This window comes from Anticarsia gemmatalis, chromosome 6 (genome assembly GCF_050436995.1).
Source record: "Anticarsia gemmatalis isolate Benzon Research Colony breed Stoneville strain chromosome 6, ilAntGemm2 primary, whole genome shotgun sequence".
Classification (NCBI taxonomy): Eukaryota; Metazoa; Arthropoda; class Insecta; order Lepidoptera; family Erebidae; genus Anticarsia; species Anticarsia gemmatalis.
In genome coordinates, this window is record NC_134750.1 from 10,489,658 (window position 1) to 10,509,917 (window position 20,260).

Consider the following 20,260-nt stretch of genomic DNA (forward strand, 5'->3'; position numbering starts at 1 on the left):
CAGGTTGCGTTCCGAAACCTTTTAGATGGCCCTTTTCTCACTCCCGTATTAATACCTCGCACACACGGTGCTTGTATGTCCTCGCTCCTTATTGATAGTTTTTACTCTTTATATGATATTTACTGCTATAATTATTTATATAAAGGTTTCAAAAATAAATTAATTTAAATAATAATACTTCCCATGGAAATCATTTTTACAATTTCTAACCTGAACCTCGACAAATGTCAAAAAGTGACATTCAAGGATGTAAACATATTGATTAGTTGTATTTTTATCACATTTTATTGACTCGCTTTCAGTTTACTTTGCAAAATGGACCAAGAAACAGCTAAAAAGCTTTTAGTTGAGGGAGGGACATTTGTCTTCCTAGGAGTACCTCAAGAAACTCAGTTCGGAATTGACATGCAATGTTGGAATACAGACGAAGATTTTCGCGGAATAAAAATGATCCCGCCAGGATTGCATTACGTGCATTATTCTGGTGTAAGTAAGGGCACAGGGGATATATCACCTCGGTAAGTAGTTTCATCACGTTCTTTGTATATTTGTGGAATATTTTACCAAAACATTAACCTTGTCTTTGGTCCTCATGTAATTTTGAAATCGATATTTTGTTACTATTTCTAGCCATCAGTGTCCCTACCGTGACCTTAGGCTATATTGTGTACTCTATACAGGTATATTTCACTCATATAAGGAACTTATGCTCTTAAAACCGGCATTCTTTCTCCTAAATTGTTGATTTGTTTGTCAACAAAGTTAGAAATGTCATGTTTACTTGATAACACAAAACTTTTGGGTGCACATTGAAGGCTTCAATTTTTTTGTTAACCCTATTGGTGTCTAAAGATCAATTAAAAATTTATAAAATAATATGTTTCCATTGCTCATTACTTAAGAAAAAAAAAACAAATTTTATACTTAACTAATACCTCATTATAACCACAAAATTAAATATTAATGTGATTTTCATAGCATCTCTTCATAACAAGGGTTTTATTCTATTTTTATAGTTCTGGCTTCATGCACTATTTCCACAAAAAGGAGTTCTTGGTTAAAATGTGGGATAAAAACACAGAGGACATGAGCAAGGAGGAAATAACAGATGAAAGTGTACAACGGCTCAAAGACAATCTGTTCAACTTGGACCGACATCTTGCACCTTATCCATATGAGATATGGCAGAAGTGGAAGTTACTGTCCTCACAGATCACAGGTTAAATAGAATATTTTCCACAATCTAGAATTTAAAAAAATCTAAGTGAGGTTCTCTGGTATCTATCAACACTTGGGAAAACCCCATGAATTTATACATGTTCAAATGTTAAATGAAAATTATGTGTTCTAAGTATCATTAAATTTATTTTAAGAATAATGAAATAACACTTGCTTATTGAAAGATTGAATTGCAGTTGTTAACTTCTTTAAAGTAATTATTTACATTATATTGTACCTTTAGAGTATTAAAACAAAGTGGCTTTCCCGTTTTAGTACCTCTATGCTTTTGAGACCAACTAAAAGTATCCAGTACTTTTCTATCCCCTAAGTAGTTTATTAACTATATATTGTTCTTTACAGCTGAACTAGCAACAAAGTTATCACCAGAGCAAGGTATCATAAGAGCATCAGTGGAACTGCTATCCATGACAGATGAAGAAAGACCTCGAGGTGTCAAGTCTTCTGCCAGTTCTATGGAAAGTCAGAGCAGCACAGAAGAGTCTGGGGAACAAAAAGAAGAATCCGCTGGACAATCAGATGCTAAGAGAGCTAAGAGAGTTACGCAAGAAGAAAGGGAAGATGCAATGTTGCCAGATTTGAAGCCAGCGCCAGGTAATTTTATGTTCAGTGTTGCTAGTGAGTTATATATACAATATGTGTAGTTAGCTACAAAGCTACTTGAACACATTCAATCTTTCGAAACCTTAGTCTAATTTTGACTAACTATATCATGAACCATGCATATTGCATATTATTTCATGTAAATTTGATTTTGTAAGGTTGTGAAAATTTTGAGCTGTTCATTGATTTTGTAGTGGAGTACCTACCTATTGTATTATCAATGTCTAAATTAGTCTATTTTAATTGCAATTTCAATGTAAAAATACATTTTGTATCCACAGATATGCAAAAGTCAATATTTTCCTACATTCATTTGACTTGATATTACCCAATTAACTATAATAAACAAACTCTTAACAGTAATAAATTACATGTAATTGGACAATTTAAATGCAAATTTTCTTGAGCACTTGTGTATGCAATTGTAAGAGGAAAACAGTAAGGTTATTTTTTTATTTTTTACTTACAATTCCTTTACGAATATGTTAACTTAGTTATCTATTTGTATAATTAAATAAAAGGTAGTTAAGTACTAATTTTGATTACTCACTAGCATCAGCGCATTGCGAATGTTTATTACTGTTTGAAGCTAATACTATAGAATGAATTTTGATAACTTTAGGCTACTTGAGAAGATTTTTTGATTAGGCTGAGAGATTTTTCGACGATATATCAGAGGAAAACCAGAAGGAATATAATAAAAATATGTGAAAAATGAATAAATACTTGAATCTAAAGTGCCTTAGTAACACAAGATGCATATTTACTTAATTGAAGTGAGCTCAGTAGTAGTTTTCGAGAACCTATTGGTTTAAATAGGTAGTTATAGTTTTGTCGTCTCCACTTTGACTAAAATAGGTGCATACCTGTTACATTTTTTTTGTTATATTATTTGCAGGTATGTCGATGAGATTCACAGAAATACCTCGCGACAAATACCCACCGGGATCCACGCCGGAAGAAATCACTAAACATTACCTGGACCAATCATATTCACTGGAACTTATGATTGCACAACATGATGAGTAAGTTGAAATAATCTCCATGAATTAAATTATAATTCATTGGAATTTACTTACGCTGCGCTTTCTATAGAGGTCAAATATTTAGAATGAACAGGAGCACATGGAAACATTCCTTTGAGTACTGTTAGTAGATCTTAAACTAATTAGCGCATTCTAGTGAAATGCTAAATTATTTGTTATATAAAACATAGAAGAAAATTAGTGTCGATGGAACGGAAAGTTTTTCTGCACAGTCGTAGTTGCGAGATAGGCAAATATACCGCTTCAACAAGTTCCTAATAATTCTTAATTTATTTAAGTTTCCTATTTCTTCCATTCACAGACCCATCCACATAATCGGCGAGCTACAATTCGCTTACCTTTGCTTCCTCATCGGACACTCGCTCGAAGCGTTTGAACATTGGAAGAACCTGGTCATTCTCATGTGTTCCTGCGACGATGCCATACACAAATACCGCGGCGTATTCTTTCATTTCATAAGAACCATTGAAGTACAAATTGAAGAAATGCCTGAGGATTTCTTAGCTGATATTGTTATGAACAAGAATTTAGTTTACAAGAAACTCAGGGAATTTTTCCGTACCGCTTACGTGAGCAAGGTTGATGGCAGGCTTTTGACAATGATTGAAAGGTTCAAGGAGAATTTAACGGATAAATTACAGTGGGATTTCACCGGTTTAGATGCTGATGAAGATGATGAAAGGCCAGTCGTAGTACAGTTGGATGAAGCGGAATAGATTAAGAGTATTTTCATTATTTCGACTTGGACTATTTAAGGAGTGCGATAGCATTATGATGATACAAAGTTTTATTGTAATGCTTGTGATGTAGTAATTTTATTAGAAGAGCGATTGATGATCCTTTTTTTAAAGTTAAATAAGACATATTATTATTTTGTAAGTTGGGTAAGTGACATAAAATGTAAAATCCGATCAATTAAACATACGTAAGTTTTCGAATAGGCTTGATCAAGAACAAACTATATGGAGGTAGTATAATGAATCATTTATTATACTGCAATACCAAACATGCCAATGGTGGCGCGCCACTGAGTCGTGAGGCTCATTGAGTAGTAAGTATTTGTTAACATAATTTCTTATAATATATTTTTAAATCGAAAGTATTATATTAGCTGGAATTGTATATTTAATTTGAATCAAACTTAGTTTTTTATGTGCTACATCGGAAAAGTATACCAGCTATAATTTATAATACCAGTGCAGATTTCTAGTATTTATAAGATAAAGTTTAACTTATGATATTTTAGTGCAATATTGTCAATCGAACTTCTATATTTTCTATCCCTGGCACAATTTCTAAGGTAGATTCAAGTCTTTGTATTTGTGTACTATGTACATTCATAGCATGATAAATGTTAAATACTATTTTATTAAGTAGAATCCTTTGTGGACCCCACAGCCCCACATATCTACACGTACAACTATAGCTGCCAAAAGTAGATTATTTTATAGAATAGTCTAATGGTATTGGTTCTTTTCAATGTATTTTCAATGTCAGATGAAGTCAATAAATGGTACCTGTAATAATCTAACTTGTTTTATTTTTAACAGTAAGTTACCGGCGGTCCTGTATGACAAGATGTATGGATGTGAACGACTCAAGGAAAGTTTGTTAGGATTGAATATGGCCATGATTACACGCAAATCAGAAAGACATAGGTTCAGTTTCCGGGTAGAACAAAATATCGTATTCTAGGAAGCTAAGTTGTTAAACACCATGACGTACAAGCTGGTCTGCTTATCTAGCGAATGCTATATGAAACTAATAGAACGAAGTGCAATTAGATTCATTACTGTGGATGTTATGCATGTAAAATAAATGTAAACTAAATCATAGATGTAAGACAAGACAGTCACCTTATAAAAAAAATAAGATTTTAACACAAAAACTAGCTGTTCTCTTAATAAAACGTGTATATTTTATACGATTTACATAATACAATAGAGATAAAGTACACTTAATCAAATTATTTCTTCTTAAACTGCTTCTTCAATGGCTTTTGACTTTGTTTCTCAAACTTCGGTTTCTTGGCTGCTGCAGGTTGTTCTGTAAAGTAGATAAAAGGAAATAAGACTTAAATACTTATCTTCTTACTTCACATTGGCTATAGATGTATGGCTAATTTTCGGATTTCTGGCATAAAAACTATACTTTCACAGGTCTCAAAATCCTAGCACAAAATTTTGTCCAAATCGGTAGTTCGAGCATGAAAAAGGACCAGACTTTTCTATAACGAAATACTTACTCTGAGGTGCTTTCCTTTTAAATTCAGTAGTATTTACATCTTGTTTCTTTGCCTGTTGTTTAGGTTGTTGCTTAGCAGGCTGTTGTTTAGCGACTTGTTGTTTGGGTTGTTGTTGCCTAGCTGGCTGCTGTTTAGCAGATTGTGGTCTGGCTGGCTGTTGCCTAAGTTGTTGTTGTTTTTGTTGCTGTTTCTTTGCCTGTACTGGCTGGGCGACTTTAGGTGGAGGTTTGCCCTTTTTGGCTGGAACCACCACTTCTTCCTCACTAGAAATTAAATAAAATCATGTTATTCCTTTAGATACCAAAATAAGAGTTAGGCTTAATGATAGCCCTTGATATTTGACATGACATGATAGGTGAGAAAAAGATAATTATGTACTTACTTATATTAAAAGCTAAGGATCCCGGTCTACACTTTTGGGTATAACTTGATATAATAACCGCCTTTACACACACACACTCTAGTTATCGCTCGTTCTTAGGAGCGTGCAGGATTACGCACGGGAAAGCAGCGCGGTCTTCGCTCGCGATTTTATTCGCGGGTGCAGACAGCGCGCGTGGTCTTCCACTTTACACGCGCGATTGTTGTTTCATGCACGATAGTGTGTGAGTAAAGGGGGCTATTGTCATAATTTATGCTTACCTTTCATCTTCATCCTCATCTTCATCATCGTCTTCTTCACCATCCTCATCATCATCATCATCTTCATCACCAGATTCATCACTAGCTCCAGATGATAATTCATCATCATCACTTTCCATCATCTTCTCATACTCATCAGAGTCAAAATCTACTGATTCATCATCACTATCACTTTCGTCTAAACTTATAAACTCATTAACGGACTTAACACCAGCATCTTTTAACTTTTGTTCTTTTTCCTTTTGCTGTTTTTCATTCACTTTGACTGGTTTGTCTTTCTTATTACCTTTTACTTCTTTCGGTTCTTCTTTAACTTTTTTATTCAATTCATTAGCTTTCTTTATGTTCTGAGTTTCATTTTTATTGTTCTTTTTATCATTCTGTTTCAGGACATTTTCTTTTTTGACCTCATCTTTCGGTTCTGTCTTTACTTTTGGATTGGTTTTAGGATTCTTCTTTTCGTTCTGAGTTTCAGCTTTTTTATTATTCTTTTTATCATTCTGCTTCTGTACGTTTTCTTCTTTTACTTCATTCTTCTGTTCTGTCTTACTTTGTTGAGGCTTATTTTCCTTCTCTTCTTTGACATCGTCTTCTTGTTTTAAGATTTTCGCGACTTGGTCTTGTAGTTCTTCTGGCACGTCAACTGGTGTGAAAAAGTCATATTTTATACCTAAGTCGCCTAGTTTCTTCACTGTCTTCTTATAACTGAAAAATATAGTGCAATTATGAATAAACCCTTGTAAAAAATTATATTATATTAATGGTAATGCTATTTTAGATAATGTACTATTAATGCTTACTTGTTTAACAGTTTCCTTGACCGTTTTAAATCTCCAGCTTCATCTTTAACTGCATTGAATGCCTGGAATCATTTGTATGCTTTACTATATTTTAACTCATAAAATTAAATGACAAATTTAAGTAACGTAATATGATAGTCCTACTAATATTATGCAAAAGTTTATGAGTATGTATGGATGTTTGTTACTCTTTCATGATGAAATTAAGTATGTAGGTAGCTGAAGACCCAGAATAACACATGGGCCACTTTTTATCTCAGAGTTCCTGTGGGATCAGGATTTACACTGGAAGGGTATCCTCTAGTATGATTTAAATGTCTTTTTATCTGTAAGTATAAAATTGACAAAGTTTTGCTCAAAGTAGGACTTCACTGCTCTTACCTTCTTTTGCTTCAATCTCCTAATGCTTGATGGATTGTGAATAGCATTCCAATTTTTCCTGAAAGCCTTGTTCTTTTGTTTTTCAGGAGGGATGTATGCAGCTGTAAAAAAACATGATTTTAGTATTTAAAATACAATATGTATCAGAACAGAATCTTTGCAAAATAAAGCAAATATGGATTTCTCTAACCCGTCACTCATTCCAATTAAAGAACCTCACATTACCCATTGAATAACATTATTTAGTCTAAACATTGTTCAAATAATATAACATAATTGAAATGCTTTTAGTTTTTTCTCAAAATTACTCTACAGTTTACATAGAAACTTTAAAACTCACTTCACTCATAATAATTAATATCAGTATAAGAGTATAAATTCTCACCTTTGATCAACCTTTTCCCCATAAGGTAATTGTTCATGGTCTCTGCAACAATCTGTGCTACTGACGGTTCTTTGAACTCAACGAAGGCAAATCCCTTTGAGTTTCCTGTGCGTTTCGATCTGATCACTCTTACATTTGTTACAACACCAAACTGCTTGAAGTATTGTGTCATTTGATGCTGCAATTATAAATAAAACAAGTTAAATACATACATAATTTAACGATAATTATCTTAGTTTTAAAGATTTTCGTTATTCTTTTTTTCTGTGAAGATGCTATTGTGAAGCTCAGATACATTATTAAAGAGTGGCTATTTTTTTTATATTTTAACGCCATATAAATAAAAAAAGTGAAAGTCATACCTCATAAAACCCATGTGGAATGTGCGATAAATAAACTAATCCTTTTTGTTGACGTTTATTTTTCTTTACTCTTCCACCTTTTAAACGCATGCTAAATGGCTTTTCAGGCTTCGCTTCTTCATCTTCTTTCTTAGGCTCAGCTTTGGCTCCAACTTTTTCATTTTTCTGTAAAAAAATTGTATAAATATAAACAGGCGTGTACTTTCAAATTATAACCTCACTTTTATACCGAGAAAATAAATACATACCTTTATAAGCTTCTTGATTCCTCTTATAGATTTAACGAAGGTTTTCTGTTTTTTTGAGTCTAACGCTACGTTTTCTTCCATTTTGTTAGTTAACTTCACTTATATTTACTGTAATAAACAAACGCAAAATCAGAAAACTGGCGACTTGCGGTCACACATGTACTGAATCCAAATTCAATCAAAACTTGACAGTTGACACTTGACAGTTTTAAACACGCCTGAGCTGAACTGAGCTCGACGAGCACCTTGAAATTTGACAGAATAAAAATGTATGATTTATTATTTTTAATTTAGGTGAAATTATTATTTACATAAGAAAATTTTTCCAAATTATTTTTATTATTTAATTATTATTTTTATTGGCGCAGTGGTTTAAGCGGTCACCTCGCCGCAACAACCGTAGCGCCGCGTGTGGTGGGTTCGAATCCCACCCGGGACAAATCTTTGTGTGATGAGCACGAGTATTTGTTCTGAGCCTGGATGTTAAATTATCTATATAAGTATGTATTTAGAAGTATATAAGTATGTTTATCAGTTATTTGGTTACCATAGTACAAGCTCTGCTTAGTTTGGAATCAAATGACCGTGTGTGAGTTGTCCAACAATATTTATTTATTATTTATTTATTATTTACTATTATCTATACAAAACCTAAAACGAAAAAAAAAATTAAAAATGTTAGTTCGGAACACCAAAATCAATAGGCATAATCTAAAGTGATCATTATCATTAATAACGTAGGTACCTAAAGATTTTTATTCTATTTTAATTAATAACACAAGAATTTCCGTAATATTAAACTCACTTCGGATACCTTAAACATTAATCGTCATTTTATAATAAAGTTTAGGTACTCTAGTCAATCTTAAAAATCAATTGATTTAGGGTTGTCGCGTAAGAAAGACTACAGTCGGCAGTTGCATACTAGTTGGTAGTAATAGCAAGTAAAGATTAAAACACAAACCTGCCTAGAGTATGCTGTAATAAGTACAACGGTTACATTACAGGTTATGATTAAAGTCGTCATCATCAGCCTTTAATCTAACTATGTTGAAGTCGGCTTCCTGTCCCCTCGGATGCTGGATACCAGTGTTTTACATGGAGCGACGCCTATTGGACGTTCACTATCCAGTTACCTGGGTTATAACTTATAGCACGATACACGCGAGATTATTAAAATTTGTCCGTGAATTTGTGATGATGGCTGTCAAAGATCTTTCTGTCTTGACCCCGATTTAGGTGCCTTCCGAAAACACAGAGGAACTCGGAAGCGTGGTTGGTCAGTAGATGGGTGACCAACCACGCTTCCGAGTACACGAGACAAGCGTAGCTTAACCTGAAAGATCGACCTGCGCTGGCTTTTGTTACTTAGCTATAACCGTGATTAAGTATCCACTTATTTTATTGGCGCTAACTTTCTCACTATCATTCGAGTACTCTCTTATTACACAATAAACATATTATTTATTTACACGATTGTAGAGGTACTATTTATTCAAAATGTTCACTGTATATAGGTAACTTACTCAGAACAAATTGTTCTTCATTTCTCGGCAGTCGATTGTACCTACTCGCCTAGAATCAGCTACCATGTAAAACAGGCTTACATTGCATTACATTCATCTGCAAGTCTAGACTTGCACAAATGTGCAGTCACGTTAGGTGGCAACCCTGAATTATGATTTATTGATTATTGGTTTGCCATTAATTTCCCGTGCCAAAACAGCCGACGAATCTTAATTACCTTGAGATAAGAAAGTACTGTAGCTTTTGAAAAAAGTGAAAATTGGTGTTGAAATACTTATGTCAATAAATGCTTATTCGTAACACTCTTGTATGCAAAATGTCAGCGTATGGTACTTTATCCCAGTATATTCAACTGGTTGAACGTACGTACAGGACGGGACAAGGGGTGGCACTGGCGCGTTTGTTAAATATTAATGACGAACATTTGCGCCCATAGCTAGTTGCGCTCACCGTTCAGTAAACGATCTGTGGGTTAAGCTAACCTTGGCGCGGTCATTCCATAGATGGGTGACCGCATAGTGGTATTTGAACTGGGCGTCTCCGTGCTTCGGAGGGCACGTTAAAAGTCGGTCCCGGTTGTTGTCTATTAAGATAACAGTCGTTAAGCCATGTCAAAGGCCTTCGGGCGGCTTGAACAACTTTGACATTAGGTTGACCACTAACCATTCGATGAGAGAGAGAATGACGAACATGTTTATAACAAGAATTTGTGTTCAAATAATATCATAAGATTTGTGTCAGTTAACTGCGTGTCTCCGTTGGATGAAATTATCATCGGTCACTTGCTATGTATAAAAGTAAGTCATTTTTATTGCATATTAGCCCACTCATCACCAAGAGTCGTCACTTTGTTCAATGCTTTGGGGCTGGCTACATAGCTGCATAGGTAGGTTGATACATAGGTATAATTTAATAGATAATGATAGCAATAGGCCAAAAGCCTAAGTTTCAATTACGAATTTATAAAAAAAAGACATGCTGTGGGTTGTCAACAATTTTTTTTGCTTAAAATCTGGTAGTAATGTTCACCTGTGAACATTGTGTAGTTTCCGTTATCAGTACAGTAAATTTTTTAATATAATTTGTAATAAACATCTCTCTAATTTTTTTACGAGAATGAATCACATCGATATGGCTTTTTCTAGTAGCTGTCAAACTTGAACGGTGCTTTGGTTATGTGGTGAAGGGAGTTTTTCTTTTCATAAAAGCCAACACTGACTGTCTGTCTTGTCCTGTCAATTTGTCATAGTTGATAGTTGTCATTGTCACTCTTGTCAGTCACTCGCCTGATCAAGTTTATTGATTGGGATAGTTTTGTTTGTATTTATACAGCTGATAGTACTAAATAATTTCCCTTATAAATTATATAGCGATCACTGCGCTCTGTATTGCATGCTTAAATTATTTTCAACTAGTGACTGAGCCTTTCAAAGATGACGACAACCGGCACTTTGAACCAATACATACAGTTCGTTGAACGCGTGTATAGAACTGCACAGGGCACGATACTGTCGCGATTGTTGTCTTTGAGGGATGAACACGTTCTTAACAAGAACCTGAGTGCTTCGAGTGACATCGCCACTCTCGTAGAAGGCAATTGTGTCTCTCCGTTGGACGATATTATTATAACCCACTTGTTATGTGTCAAAGTACGTTTTGTTATTGTTTTGGTTATGAAAGAGTACTTATATATCGATAGATACTGTATAGCACCTGACCATAATGCGTCCGAAGAGAAAGGCGTAGATGGTAATAAAATAGGTGTCCTAATACAGGGTGTTAAGATGGCTGTCCAAACACATACTCGATCTGATGATGACAACTGCAGTGGACACATTCATAGCAATCAACTTTGATGTGGCTGTTTAGCAGAAGCAATAATTTAAATTGAGCTTTATTTTGTCTATGACAGGGCAACTTAATAAGCTATTACACCTTATATTTGTTTACACTTAAACTCAAATTTGAATTGCATAAGGCACTTCATTTTAAAGGATGTGAATTGATGCTAAAAAGGGATATTGAAGAACTTTATCTCTATTATTTTCTTGCTAGATGATTACATGAAGTGATAATTCATTATTATGAGAACTCTGCAGTAGTAGTATTAACTATTCAAGCCTTACTTGCACAGTTTTATACTGCCCTTGTGAACAGGGTTTTATTATGGTTTTTCTACTTCTTACATAATATTTATCTTTACTTTCCAGGCTCTCTTTGCCAAGAACTATGTAGAAGCATTTAACCGTCAGAGTGACTGCGTGGCCTGTGTTGTGAAGTTACTCCAAGCACAGAAGGAGGTTAATTGGGGTCTGCCACTCATGTACACTGTATGCTTGGACCTTAGACTGGTCGCTCAAAAAGCTGATGCAGTTTCTGCTACACGTAAGTATTATTTGTTTGTTTATGAAATAATCTAGTACCACTTTCCTAGTTATAATCAAAACAAGTTGCAACTTTTGTACTTTTTCTATTATTATTATCTTTTAAAATTATTGAAATATCAACATATTAAGAAAATGAAAAACAATCATAATTATAATACTTTTAGTAATCCATGTTAAGAATATTTTAAATTATTATTTACATCGATAATTCTATCTTTTTCAGCACAAACTCGTGGCAAGATCTTAGAAAATGCTGCAGAGAGTCTACTGGCGTGCTTCAGAGTATGTGCAGCCGACAACAGAGCTTCTGACGCTGATACCAAGAAACTTGGAATGCTAAACCTTGTAAACCAGCTGCTCAAAGTGTACTTCCGGATAGACAAGATTCAACTCTGCAAGCCATTAATCAGAGCTATTGACTCCTCACCCTTCAAAGATCAATTCCCTATTGCTCAACAAGTTACATACAGATATTTTGTTGGACGTAAATCAATGTTTGATTCTGACTATCGGTCAGCTGACGAATATTTGACATTTGCTTTCGAAAAATGTCACAAGGACAGTGTGAAGAACAAGCAAAGGATTCTCACTTACTTAGTACCAGTTAAAATGCTTTTGGGGCTAATGCCTGCAAGACGTTTACTAGAAAAGTACGATCTCATGGAATTCTGGGAACTTGTTTCTGCAGTTAAAGAAGGTAATCTCAGAGGAATAGACCAAGTGATGAAAGAACACAACAGCTTCTTTAAAAAAGCGGGTATTTATTTAATAGTTGAGAAGCTAAAGATTATTGCTAGGAGAAATTTGTTTAGGAAAGTTTGTATAAATGAGAGGCAGATACAAACGGATGCTGCAAAGTCTCATCAGATTGATATTAAGAAGTTCCAAGCAGCGTTGCAAATGATGGGTGAGGGAGATGTTGACGCAGATGAGACGCAGTGTATCGCTGCTCATTTAATATATCACAATATTATCAAAGGATACATATCGTACCAACATCAAATGTTAGTTGTGAGTAAGAAGAACGCATTTCCGCCACTCTCTAGTTACGATATTACGATAGTTTAAGTGATATTTGTAAACTATTTTTAAACAACTTGTCCCACTAGAAATGGTGCTTTTAGAACCGTGGTTATAATACCTATTTTATGGAAAATAATGGATAAGAATATCATGGTCTGACTTCTATTCAATAATAGGAAAAATTAGAACTATGATAAAATGTAGTTGCAATTCTCATAGTTTAACCCAGGATCCATTTTATAAAAACCATAGATTGTAATCATATATCAGATTTTATTCTGTTATTGGGTAACTAGTCAGATACTTGAAAACCTGTAGGAAAGATTTTCGACTATGTAGTTTCTGAATAATTTTTTGTCTCAATTTTAATTAAACATAGTCATAGAAATAAACTAGGTATTCTGCTCACTATTTTAATGAGGCCAGATTTTATGAATTTACCATCAGATTTTATACTGAAAATGTATAAAGCATCTTAATACTACACCATAGCATGCCAAATCTGTTAAAATTGCATGTGGACAATAGTAAGAGGACCCCTGCTTGGTGTTTAAAGTGTTTGTTCACTTTTTTTTAAGCATTAAATATGTATTTTAATAGACTGTTCAACTATCTAATGCCAATTATGTATAAGATATATGTAAGGCTGAAGTGAATATAAATTTTAACCAAAGTTTCCGAGAACCCTGCTTGGACTACTCTCAACTGAATATTATGCGTGAGAAACAGAGAGCAGTAGTGCGATGTTTTCAAGGCATATGTCGAAGCGCAGAGTGGTTGTGTTGACATATTATATCAAAGATAACAGTCGTTAAGCCATGTCAAGGGTCTTCGGGCGGCTTGAACAACTTTGACACTAGGTTGACCACTAACCATACGATAAGAAGAAGAATATCAAAATCGCATTTAACGTACTACCGGTCTATCGCGCACTTATTACCCGGAATGCGCATAACACAGTTAATTACAAGTTATTTTCACATCAAGACACATTGTAGAGAGTCAAGCTATAGTTAAAATGTTCACTTCAGCTGATATTTTTTTTAACATTATACTCATAATCGTTATACGTGTAGTGTAATGAATATTACGTACATTAAATGTATGGATAAGTATCCTTAAACGGCGAATACACTTTTTTAAACTCTTAAATTTGTATTTTTATACAATTATTTGATCCAAATCTGAGTGCAGTGTCTCTTTAAGCTTTATATTACCATAATTTCCCAGAATAATTATTTCCTTTTATTTCTTGCAGCAAACTAAGCGTGTAGGTTGTAGGACAATAATTAAGCATTAGACTTGCTAGATATTAGGAAGAGATCTTTCTACTCAAGATTTGTCTTCACAACAAGTTTACAACTTACAATAATAACAATCTCTGTGAAAAATATGATTTAGGATAACTGAAATTAAATAATAGTAGACATTAAAACATTTTTTATTAAATCCACAATATATTTTCAAAGAATAATATAAATATAATAAATTTTGCGATCACTAACATAGCATTACCAACAATGCCGAATATAATGGTTAAGTCTTACAGTTAAAAACATGTTTGTGATTTCTAAATAGAAAGACACGGTTCTAATCTATTTATACATTTACTTATACATATATAGGTAAGGTTTGTTATGCAGTTGAGACGATAAAAGTGTGTAATGTACAATTTTGTGTTGTTAGCTAACTACAATTTGTATGAATAGCTAATGATATATTTTATTTTTCGCAAGTAAAAAATCTAAATGAGAGAAATGTATTTTTAAAGTCGAATGGATAGGTGGCACCACTGGCCGATAAGTTCAAAAACAATTTTGGGGTTCCGTACCCGAAGGGTAAAACGGTACCTACCTTATTACCGATTTAAAATACACAGATTGATTTTTGTAAATAAATTACAATTAAATTTGGTATCTCCGTCTCACGAGCTTACTAATGTTCAATTTCAAATCTGCTATCTAGAATGTTTTCCAAACGAAGTTTTTTATGATTATAGTTTTATGAGTGATCTCAAGATATGTTATAAAACATTGATATGCATTTCCTACAGATCTTTGATGCATTTAAGCTCGTATTCTTTCTAAAGGAAGACAATTTTCCAATACGACAACACAAAATCGTACATCACATTAGAAGATTTGGTAGAAAAATATGAAGAAATATTTGACTAACTATTCAATATATTTCAATATTATCTTACATTTAGCACTTATATTCATCTACTAATAAAACAAGCTAAACGAGAATGTCTTACACGCAAAGCTAACAATTTTGCATTTATATAGATTTTGTTAATTGATGTTTATGATACTGTTGTAAGTCTCTTGGGGTACATACACAATGAAGAGTTATTTCCAACTACATACGTTATTTACAAAAGAAATAAACATCAGGTACGGAACATAACTAGTCTTTTAGACTAAGATCTCAAACGAAAGTGTTGCCATCTTAAATACGCCTATACATAGGCCTTACATTTAATAACATTTAAATTTTAATGATCTTACTTCCTTATACATGTAGTAATTTCCAGCCAACTTTAAGTCAACCTTCGAATAAATAGAGATCTTTTAAAATTGGGATTGAAATACTCCGTAAAATATAGGTACTCCTTATAAATTGTTATGTACCTCACTATGTTAGGTACTATATAAGCAGAAATTATATATTTCCATTAATGTATAAGAGATCAAAGGTGTTCCTTTATATTTATGAAGAACATCAACGGATACAAGACAGTAGTTATAACTAAACATGGAAAATACCTACATTTGAGATATTAAAGAAACACCTAGTACATAGATTAATTAATACATAGGTACTATGTGACTGACAATAACTACGAAGATATGACACGAGAATACATAAGCTAAATAATTCCTATTAGAGATTGCAATCTTAGTTCAAACTTTCGCCAGTAGATGGCGTGCGATTATCATAGGGTGAGATTCAAACGCGAATTAAAATTAATCATGTCGTTTGTACTTTTGGCCTTTCGAAAATATATCTAGCGTTACAATAAAAGGGTTTTGGCTTAAAATTAATGTTCCGTATAATTCAAATTTGGCTTGAGTCCAAAACCTTTATAAAGTAAAGGTGTGGTACCTTCGTAGTTATAGTATTTGTTCTGTATCAGTTTAGTTTCTCTCGGGGAATGCGTATTTGTGCTGTGGTGGGCCTCTCAGTAATTCGTCTTTGTATGCAGCGAGGATAGCTCGGGACATGCTTGGTTCGGATGCACTGGCCTCGAAGAATTGGCGCATAAGTCTGGGAAAAAAGAACAATAATTTTAGTAATTTTTGGTAAAGGACTTACATAATGAAAAAAAAAACTCTCCAGTCTCCTGAATTACGACAGATTTCTTTGAACATCGCAAGATAGTCAAAGCTAAGATAAACTACCTAGTTACCAAGCTGTGATTTATCACTTGTTGATCGTACGTTATTGAATTTAGCCGTTACATATGAACTTTCTAACATTCTATATTATTTCATGGTGCGAGGAAGTTACCGGTTAGCAGGGTTAACTCCAACGGCATCATGTGACTGCAGAAGCTCGGGGTGGTCGCCAATAGTGTCCGTCAGAGCAGCAATCATCACATCTAGAAAGAAAATAACCACATTTTTATAATATCAGTTCATGATCATCACGACATCTAACTATATCTAGCTGAACCAATTAGAAACAATGACAGATCTTGAATCTATGCACGTAATTGTTCCCATACACATAACGTTACATTAAGATATCTAAGACACACTAAAGTTTAATATATAATAAGATACGGGAATTAACGCGAACACGCATTTTACTTTAATATGTCTCGGCGCAGGTCGGCGGGTCGGTGACTTCGGTCCTCAATAAGATATTAAACACTTACCTTTAAAAAACCAGATAATCGAAATCTTAAAGCTTTAAAAAAATACTATAGACTAGAATGTGAACATACCCAGTACTTTCTTCTCAATAGTGCGCGACAGTTGTCCCCTCTCAGCCTCCAGTTCCAAGAAAGCCATGAAACGTTGGGTGGCGGCGCGGGCAGAGGCAGGGTCACGGGACAGAGACTGGGAGAACATCATCTGAAATAGTTTGACACAAATTAATAAGATATACTGGTTCCATTTGAAAGGATTTTCTGAGTATAGGTATAACCTACTGCGCTCCTTGATAAAATACTTGTTCTATTAATTCTTAATATTCTTTCTTCAATTCCATCTCTATTTAAAACAATAAGTAAGGCTCGCTTAATTGTTTTAAAACTATCTCAGTCTTCAAAGTTTTTTTTAATGATATTTAATTTTATAAGTATAAGTTTTGAAGTAAATTAAAGAATGGATGTTTTTTGTAAGGTCGAATTTTCTGTGCACTCGGAAAGTAGGTCCTGTCTTCTGGATCTTTTACTGACCTTAGCGAGCTGGTAAATGATTTCCTCAAGAGTATACTCGGTGTAGAGAGTGTCGGCCGCCTTCAGTTTGTCCATCATCTCTTCATACTCCTCCTCAGTGATGATTTGACCGTCGCGGTCGTAGTCCGATGTACCTGTAATAAGAACAAAAATTACGTTATGTAGGAATAATTAACAGTTACAGATAATTCGATGGCTACGAAGTTAGTTTGAATTTTAATACCCTACGCCAAACGGCTTAACAGATTTGGAGAAAAACTGGCACCAGTTTATGCTCGGATACGTAGAAGTAAAAAAGCAAACACATTGGAACATTTGGAACCGACACAAAAGAAAATTGAAATAAGAATCACAGTATCGCGGATTCTAGATTTCCGATCTTGGCTTCAAGCCGAGTATTGAATGCTGGACCCAGGTGTCGTCCATGATTGCTAGTTAGTTCATAAATTTTACTACAATTATAAATATAAATTCCTAACTCATTGTATTCAACGTAGGCAGGTCACGTTATTATATTCATTGAAGCTCTTTTGACCCTCTCGACACTCGGGGGACCTAATTATATCAAGTCAACGAGGCGACAGCCCTCCAGAGTCTTTAAGGGTTATACACCGACTAATATTAGACGTAGGTACATTTTGAGTGTATATGGAACATGAATGGACAGTTGGTTTTGTATGTATATTTAGGTCTTGTAAAAGGTTAGAGTTTATTTACAACCTTATGTTTTTAAAGTCTTTGTCGGTAACTAGGTCACATCACAACCGGTGTTGAAAAGAAAACAATATGTACTTAGGTAGGTATATTATATTAGATTTTTTAAAGAAGTATAAATTTAACAACGCAAATCTCACAGATGCTGTTAAGTTTATTTTAGGATACATTTTTATAATGCCCGTCAATGCCTGTCTCGACGCAACAAACCGATCATTTACATACATATTCGACCCAATATCATAAAGTCCGCCTGTATGCACCTTTGTACATAAAGTTTAAAAAAATATATATCTTTATCTGATCTGCTTAGTTGCAATTCATCAAAGGCCAAAATTATACATACATAATCAAAAATAACCTAACCTTACATTAATTAACAGTTCTGGAACGCAAATACTTACCAATAATATTAGTCTGCAGCATAGGATCGTAAGTCCTCTTGACGGGTTCTGGTCGAAGGTCACTGGAGACCGGCAGTGAAGGTACGGGAGAGAGGTTGTTGCTCAACTCCCAGCTCTTGGACGCGAGGCTTCTGATGATGTCGGGACTGTTGCCGAACGGGAACGATTGCAATGCTGGACTGCGGTATTGATACTCCTGGGGACAAAAAAACATTTGCAATGATGAATTAAAGGATTTGGATATAGCTTTACTTTGTCTTTGTTATGATATTATTCGTATTATATTTATAGAAAGTTTTTGTATACTAGAATATTTATTAACGGATTCTTATAAAAGTGAGTTCAAGGGAGAGGCCTTTGCTCCGCAGTGGGACAGAGAACCAGGGTAAATAAAAAAAATACATATGAAAGAATTACAAAATATATACAGATTACATTAATAGGAGAAAAATTTTCTCAAAAAAATCTCATAAATTAATATTTTCTGATATGCTACGTTATTCCCGATTTGAAAAGAAATTGTTCATAATTATACAGGGTGTGGCGTAAATAATGGATAATCCTTTACCAGCGGATGGGCGACCACCCAACTGATCTAAATATCAAAATTTACCTCTGGCACAAGTATCATAGTTTTTGAGATTTTGGCCATTTTGTGTGTTTTTTAAAAAAGCGATTTAAGCTCGTTTTTTTTAATGCTGTGATCACAATTTAAGGCTTTTTTAAAATCCGTTTTTTGCAAATAAATCCTGAATAGATGTGCTATTGAATCTACAATCTTGTTTTGTTATTACTACTTGTTTTTTATTTAAATTATGCATTCAAAGTTGAATTTTATAATCTTTCACAAAATTTGTGCAACTTTGAGCACTTGTGGTGAAAAAAAAATGTATGGTGGCTTTACTGCCCACGCCATAAATAATTTCAAAATTTTATTAGAATTCTAAATTGGTATAACATGCAGCAATAATACCGATTATTGACAAAATATTACAAAGAACTTAAATTATTAACACTTTTGCCGGTCGAATAATTTAATTTTTTCACGCTAAGCGCGTTCTAGATTCCATAGCACATCTATTCATGATTTAATTGCAAAACACGGATTTAAAAAAAGTCTTAATTTGTGATCACAGCACCAAAAAGTACGAGCGTAAATCGCTTTCTTAAACACACATAATGGCCAAAATTTTTTGTATTTAACTCCTAAATTAATGTGCTATTGAACCTAATATCTTGTTTTGTTATTACTACTTGTCATTTATTTAAACTATGCATTCAAAGTTAAATTTTATAATTTTTCAACACTTTTGTTCAACTTTGAGCACTTGTGTGCAGTGTTGAAAAAAAAAAAGAAATACAAAACATAAATACTATTCAAATAATAAAGATAATTAGAAATCTAAAGAAAACTACTCTGTTGACAAAAAATCATTTTTCATCAAATTGTAATACATTATTTTGAAAAAGACTTGGTAGAAGCAGCACAATTCCAAGCTTTTTTATCATCTAAATAATCTTTAATAGTGTAATAACCCTATAAACATGAATATTTGAAAGCAAACTTAGCTTAAACGCGCTGATAAAATAAAATTAGTCGACCGGCAAAAGTGTTAATAATTTAAGTTCGTTGTAATATTTTGACAATAATCGGTATTAATGCTGCATGTTATACCAATTTAGAATTTTAATAAAATTTTGAAATTATTTATGGCGTGGGCAGTAAAGCCACCATACATTTTTTTTCACCACAAGTGCTCAAAGTTGCACTAAAGTTGTGAAAGATTATAAAATTTAACTTTGAATGCATAATTTAAATAAAAAACAAGTAGTAATAACAAAACAA

At 33.6% G+C, this 20,260-nt stretch overlaps 4 protein-coding genes across 5 annotated transcripts in view; 2 read left to right on the top strand and 2 right to left on the bottom strand.

Annotated features, from left to right (window-relative positions):
• The first annotated feature begins 240 nt into the window (after positions 1–240).
• Positions 241–4,419, top strand: LOC142973728 (protein AAR2 homolog). The gene is made up of 5 exons (XM_076115710.1): positions 241–518; positions 1,017–1,219; positions 1,582–1,833; positions 2,741–2,867; positions 3,190–4,419. Exons 1-5 carry the CDS (start codon positions 316–318, stop codon positions 3,602–3,604), a joined length of 1,200 nt encoding a protein of 399 aa, XP_075971825.1. The 5' UTR covers positions 241–315; the 3' UTR covers positions 3,605–4,419.
• A 364-nt stretch (positions 4,420–4,783) lies between these two features.
• On the bottom strand, positions 4,784–8,147 carry LOC142973729 (uncharacterized). The gene is made up of 8 exons (XM_076115711.1): positions 7,952–8,147; positions 7,704–7,868; positions 7,342–7,519; positions 6,957–7,057; positions 6,576–6,637; positions 5,776–6,480; positions 5,134–5,396; positions 4,784–4,934 (listed from the first exon to the last, which is right to left on the bottom strand). The coding sequence occupies exons 1-8, from the start codon at positions 8,030–8,032 to the stop codon at positions 4,855–4,857; spliced, it is 1,635 nt and encodes a 544-aa protein (XP_075971826.1). The 5' UTR covers positions 8,033–8,147; the 3' UTR covers positions 4,784–4,854.
• Positions 8,148–10,717: 2,570 nt separating this feature from the next.
• PCID2 (PCI domain-containing protein 2) lies at positions 10,718–14,040 on the top strand. The gene is made up of 3 exons (XM_076115714.1): positions 10,718–11,127; positions 11,689–11,863; positions 12,089–14,040. Exons 1-3 carry the CDS (start codon positions 10,912–10,914, stop codon positions 12,931–12,933), a joined length of 1,236 nt encoding a protein of 411 aa, XP_075971829.1. The 5' UTR covers positions 10,718–10,911; the 3' UTR covers positions 12,934–14,040.
• Positions 14,041–14,313: 273 nt separating this feature from the next.
• The window catches only part of LOC142973730 (uncharacterized), a 117,390-nt gene continuing 111,443 nt past the window's right edge, over positions 14,314–20,260 (bottom strand). For both annotated transcript variants that reach the window (XM_076115712.1, XM_076115713.1), the window contains exons 10-14: positions 18,415–18,610; positions 17,297–17,430; positions 16,841–16,970; positions 16,402–16,492; positions 14,314–16,158 (exon numbers count right to left, since the gene is read on the bottom strand). In XM_076115712.1, coding sequence (XP_075971827.1) covers positions 16,029–16,158; positions 16,402–16,492; positions 16,841–16,970; positions 17,297–17,430; positions 18,415–18,610 — 681 coding nt within the window. In that variant the 3' untranslated portion in view covers positions 14,314–16,028. The remainder of the gene's footprint in view (positions 16,159–16,401; positions 16,493–16,840; positions 16,971–17,296; positions 17,431–18,414; positions 18,611–20,260) is intronic.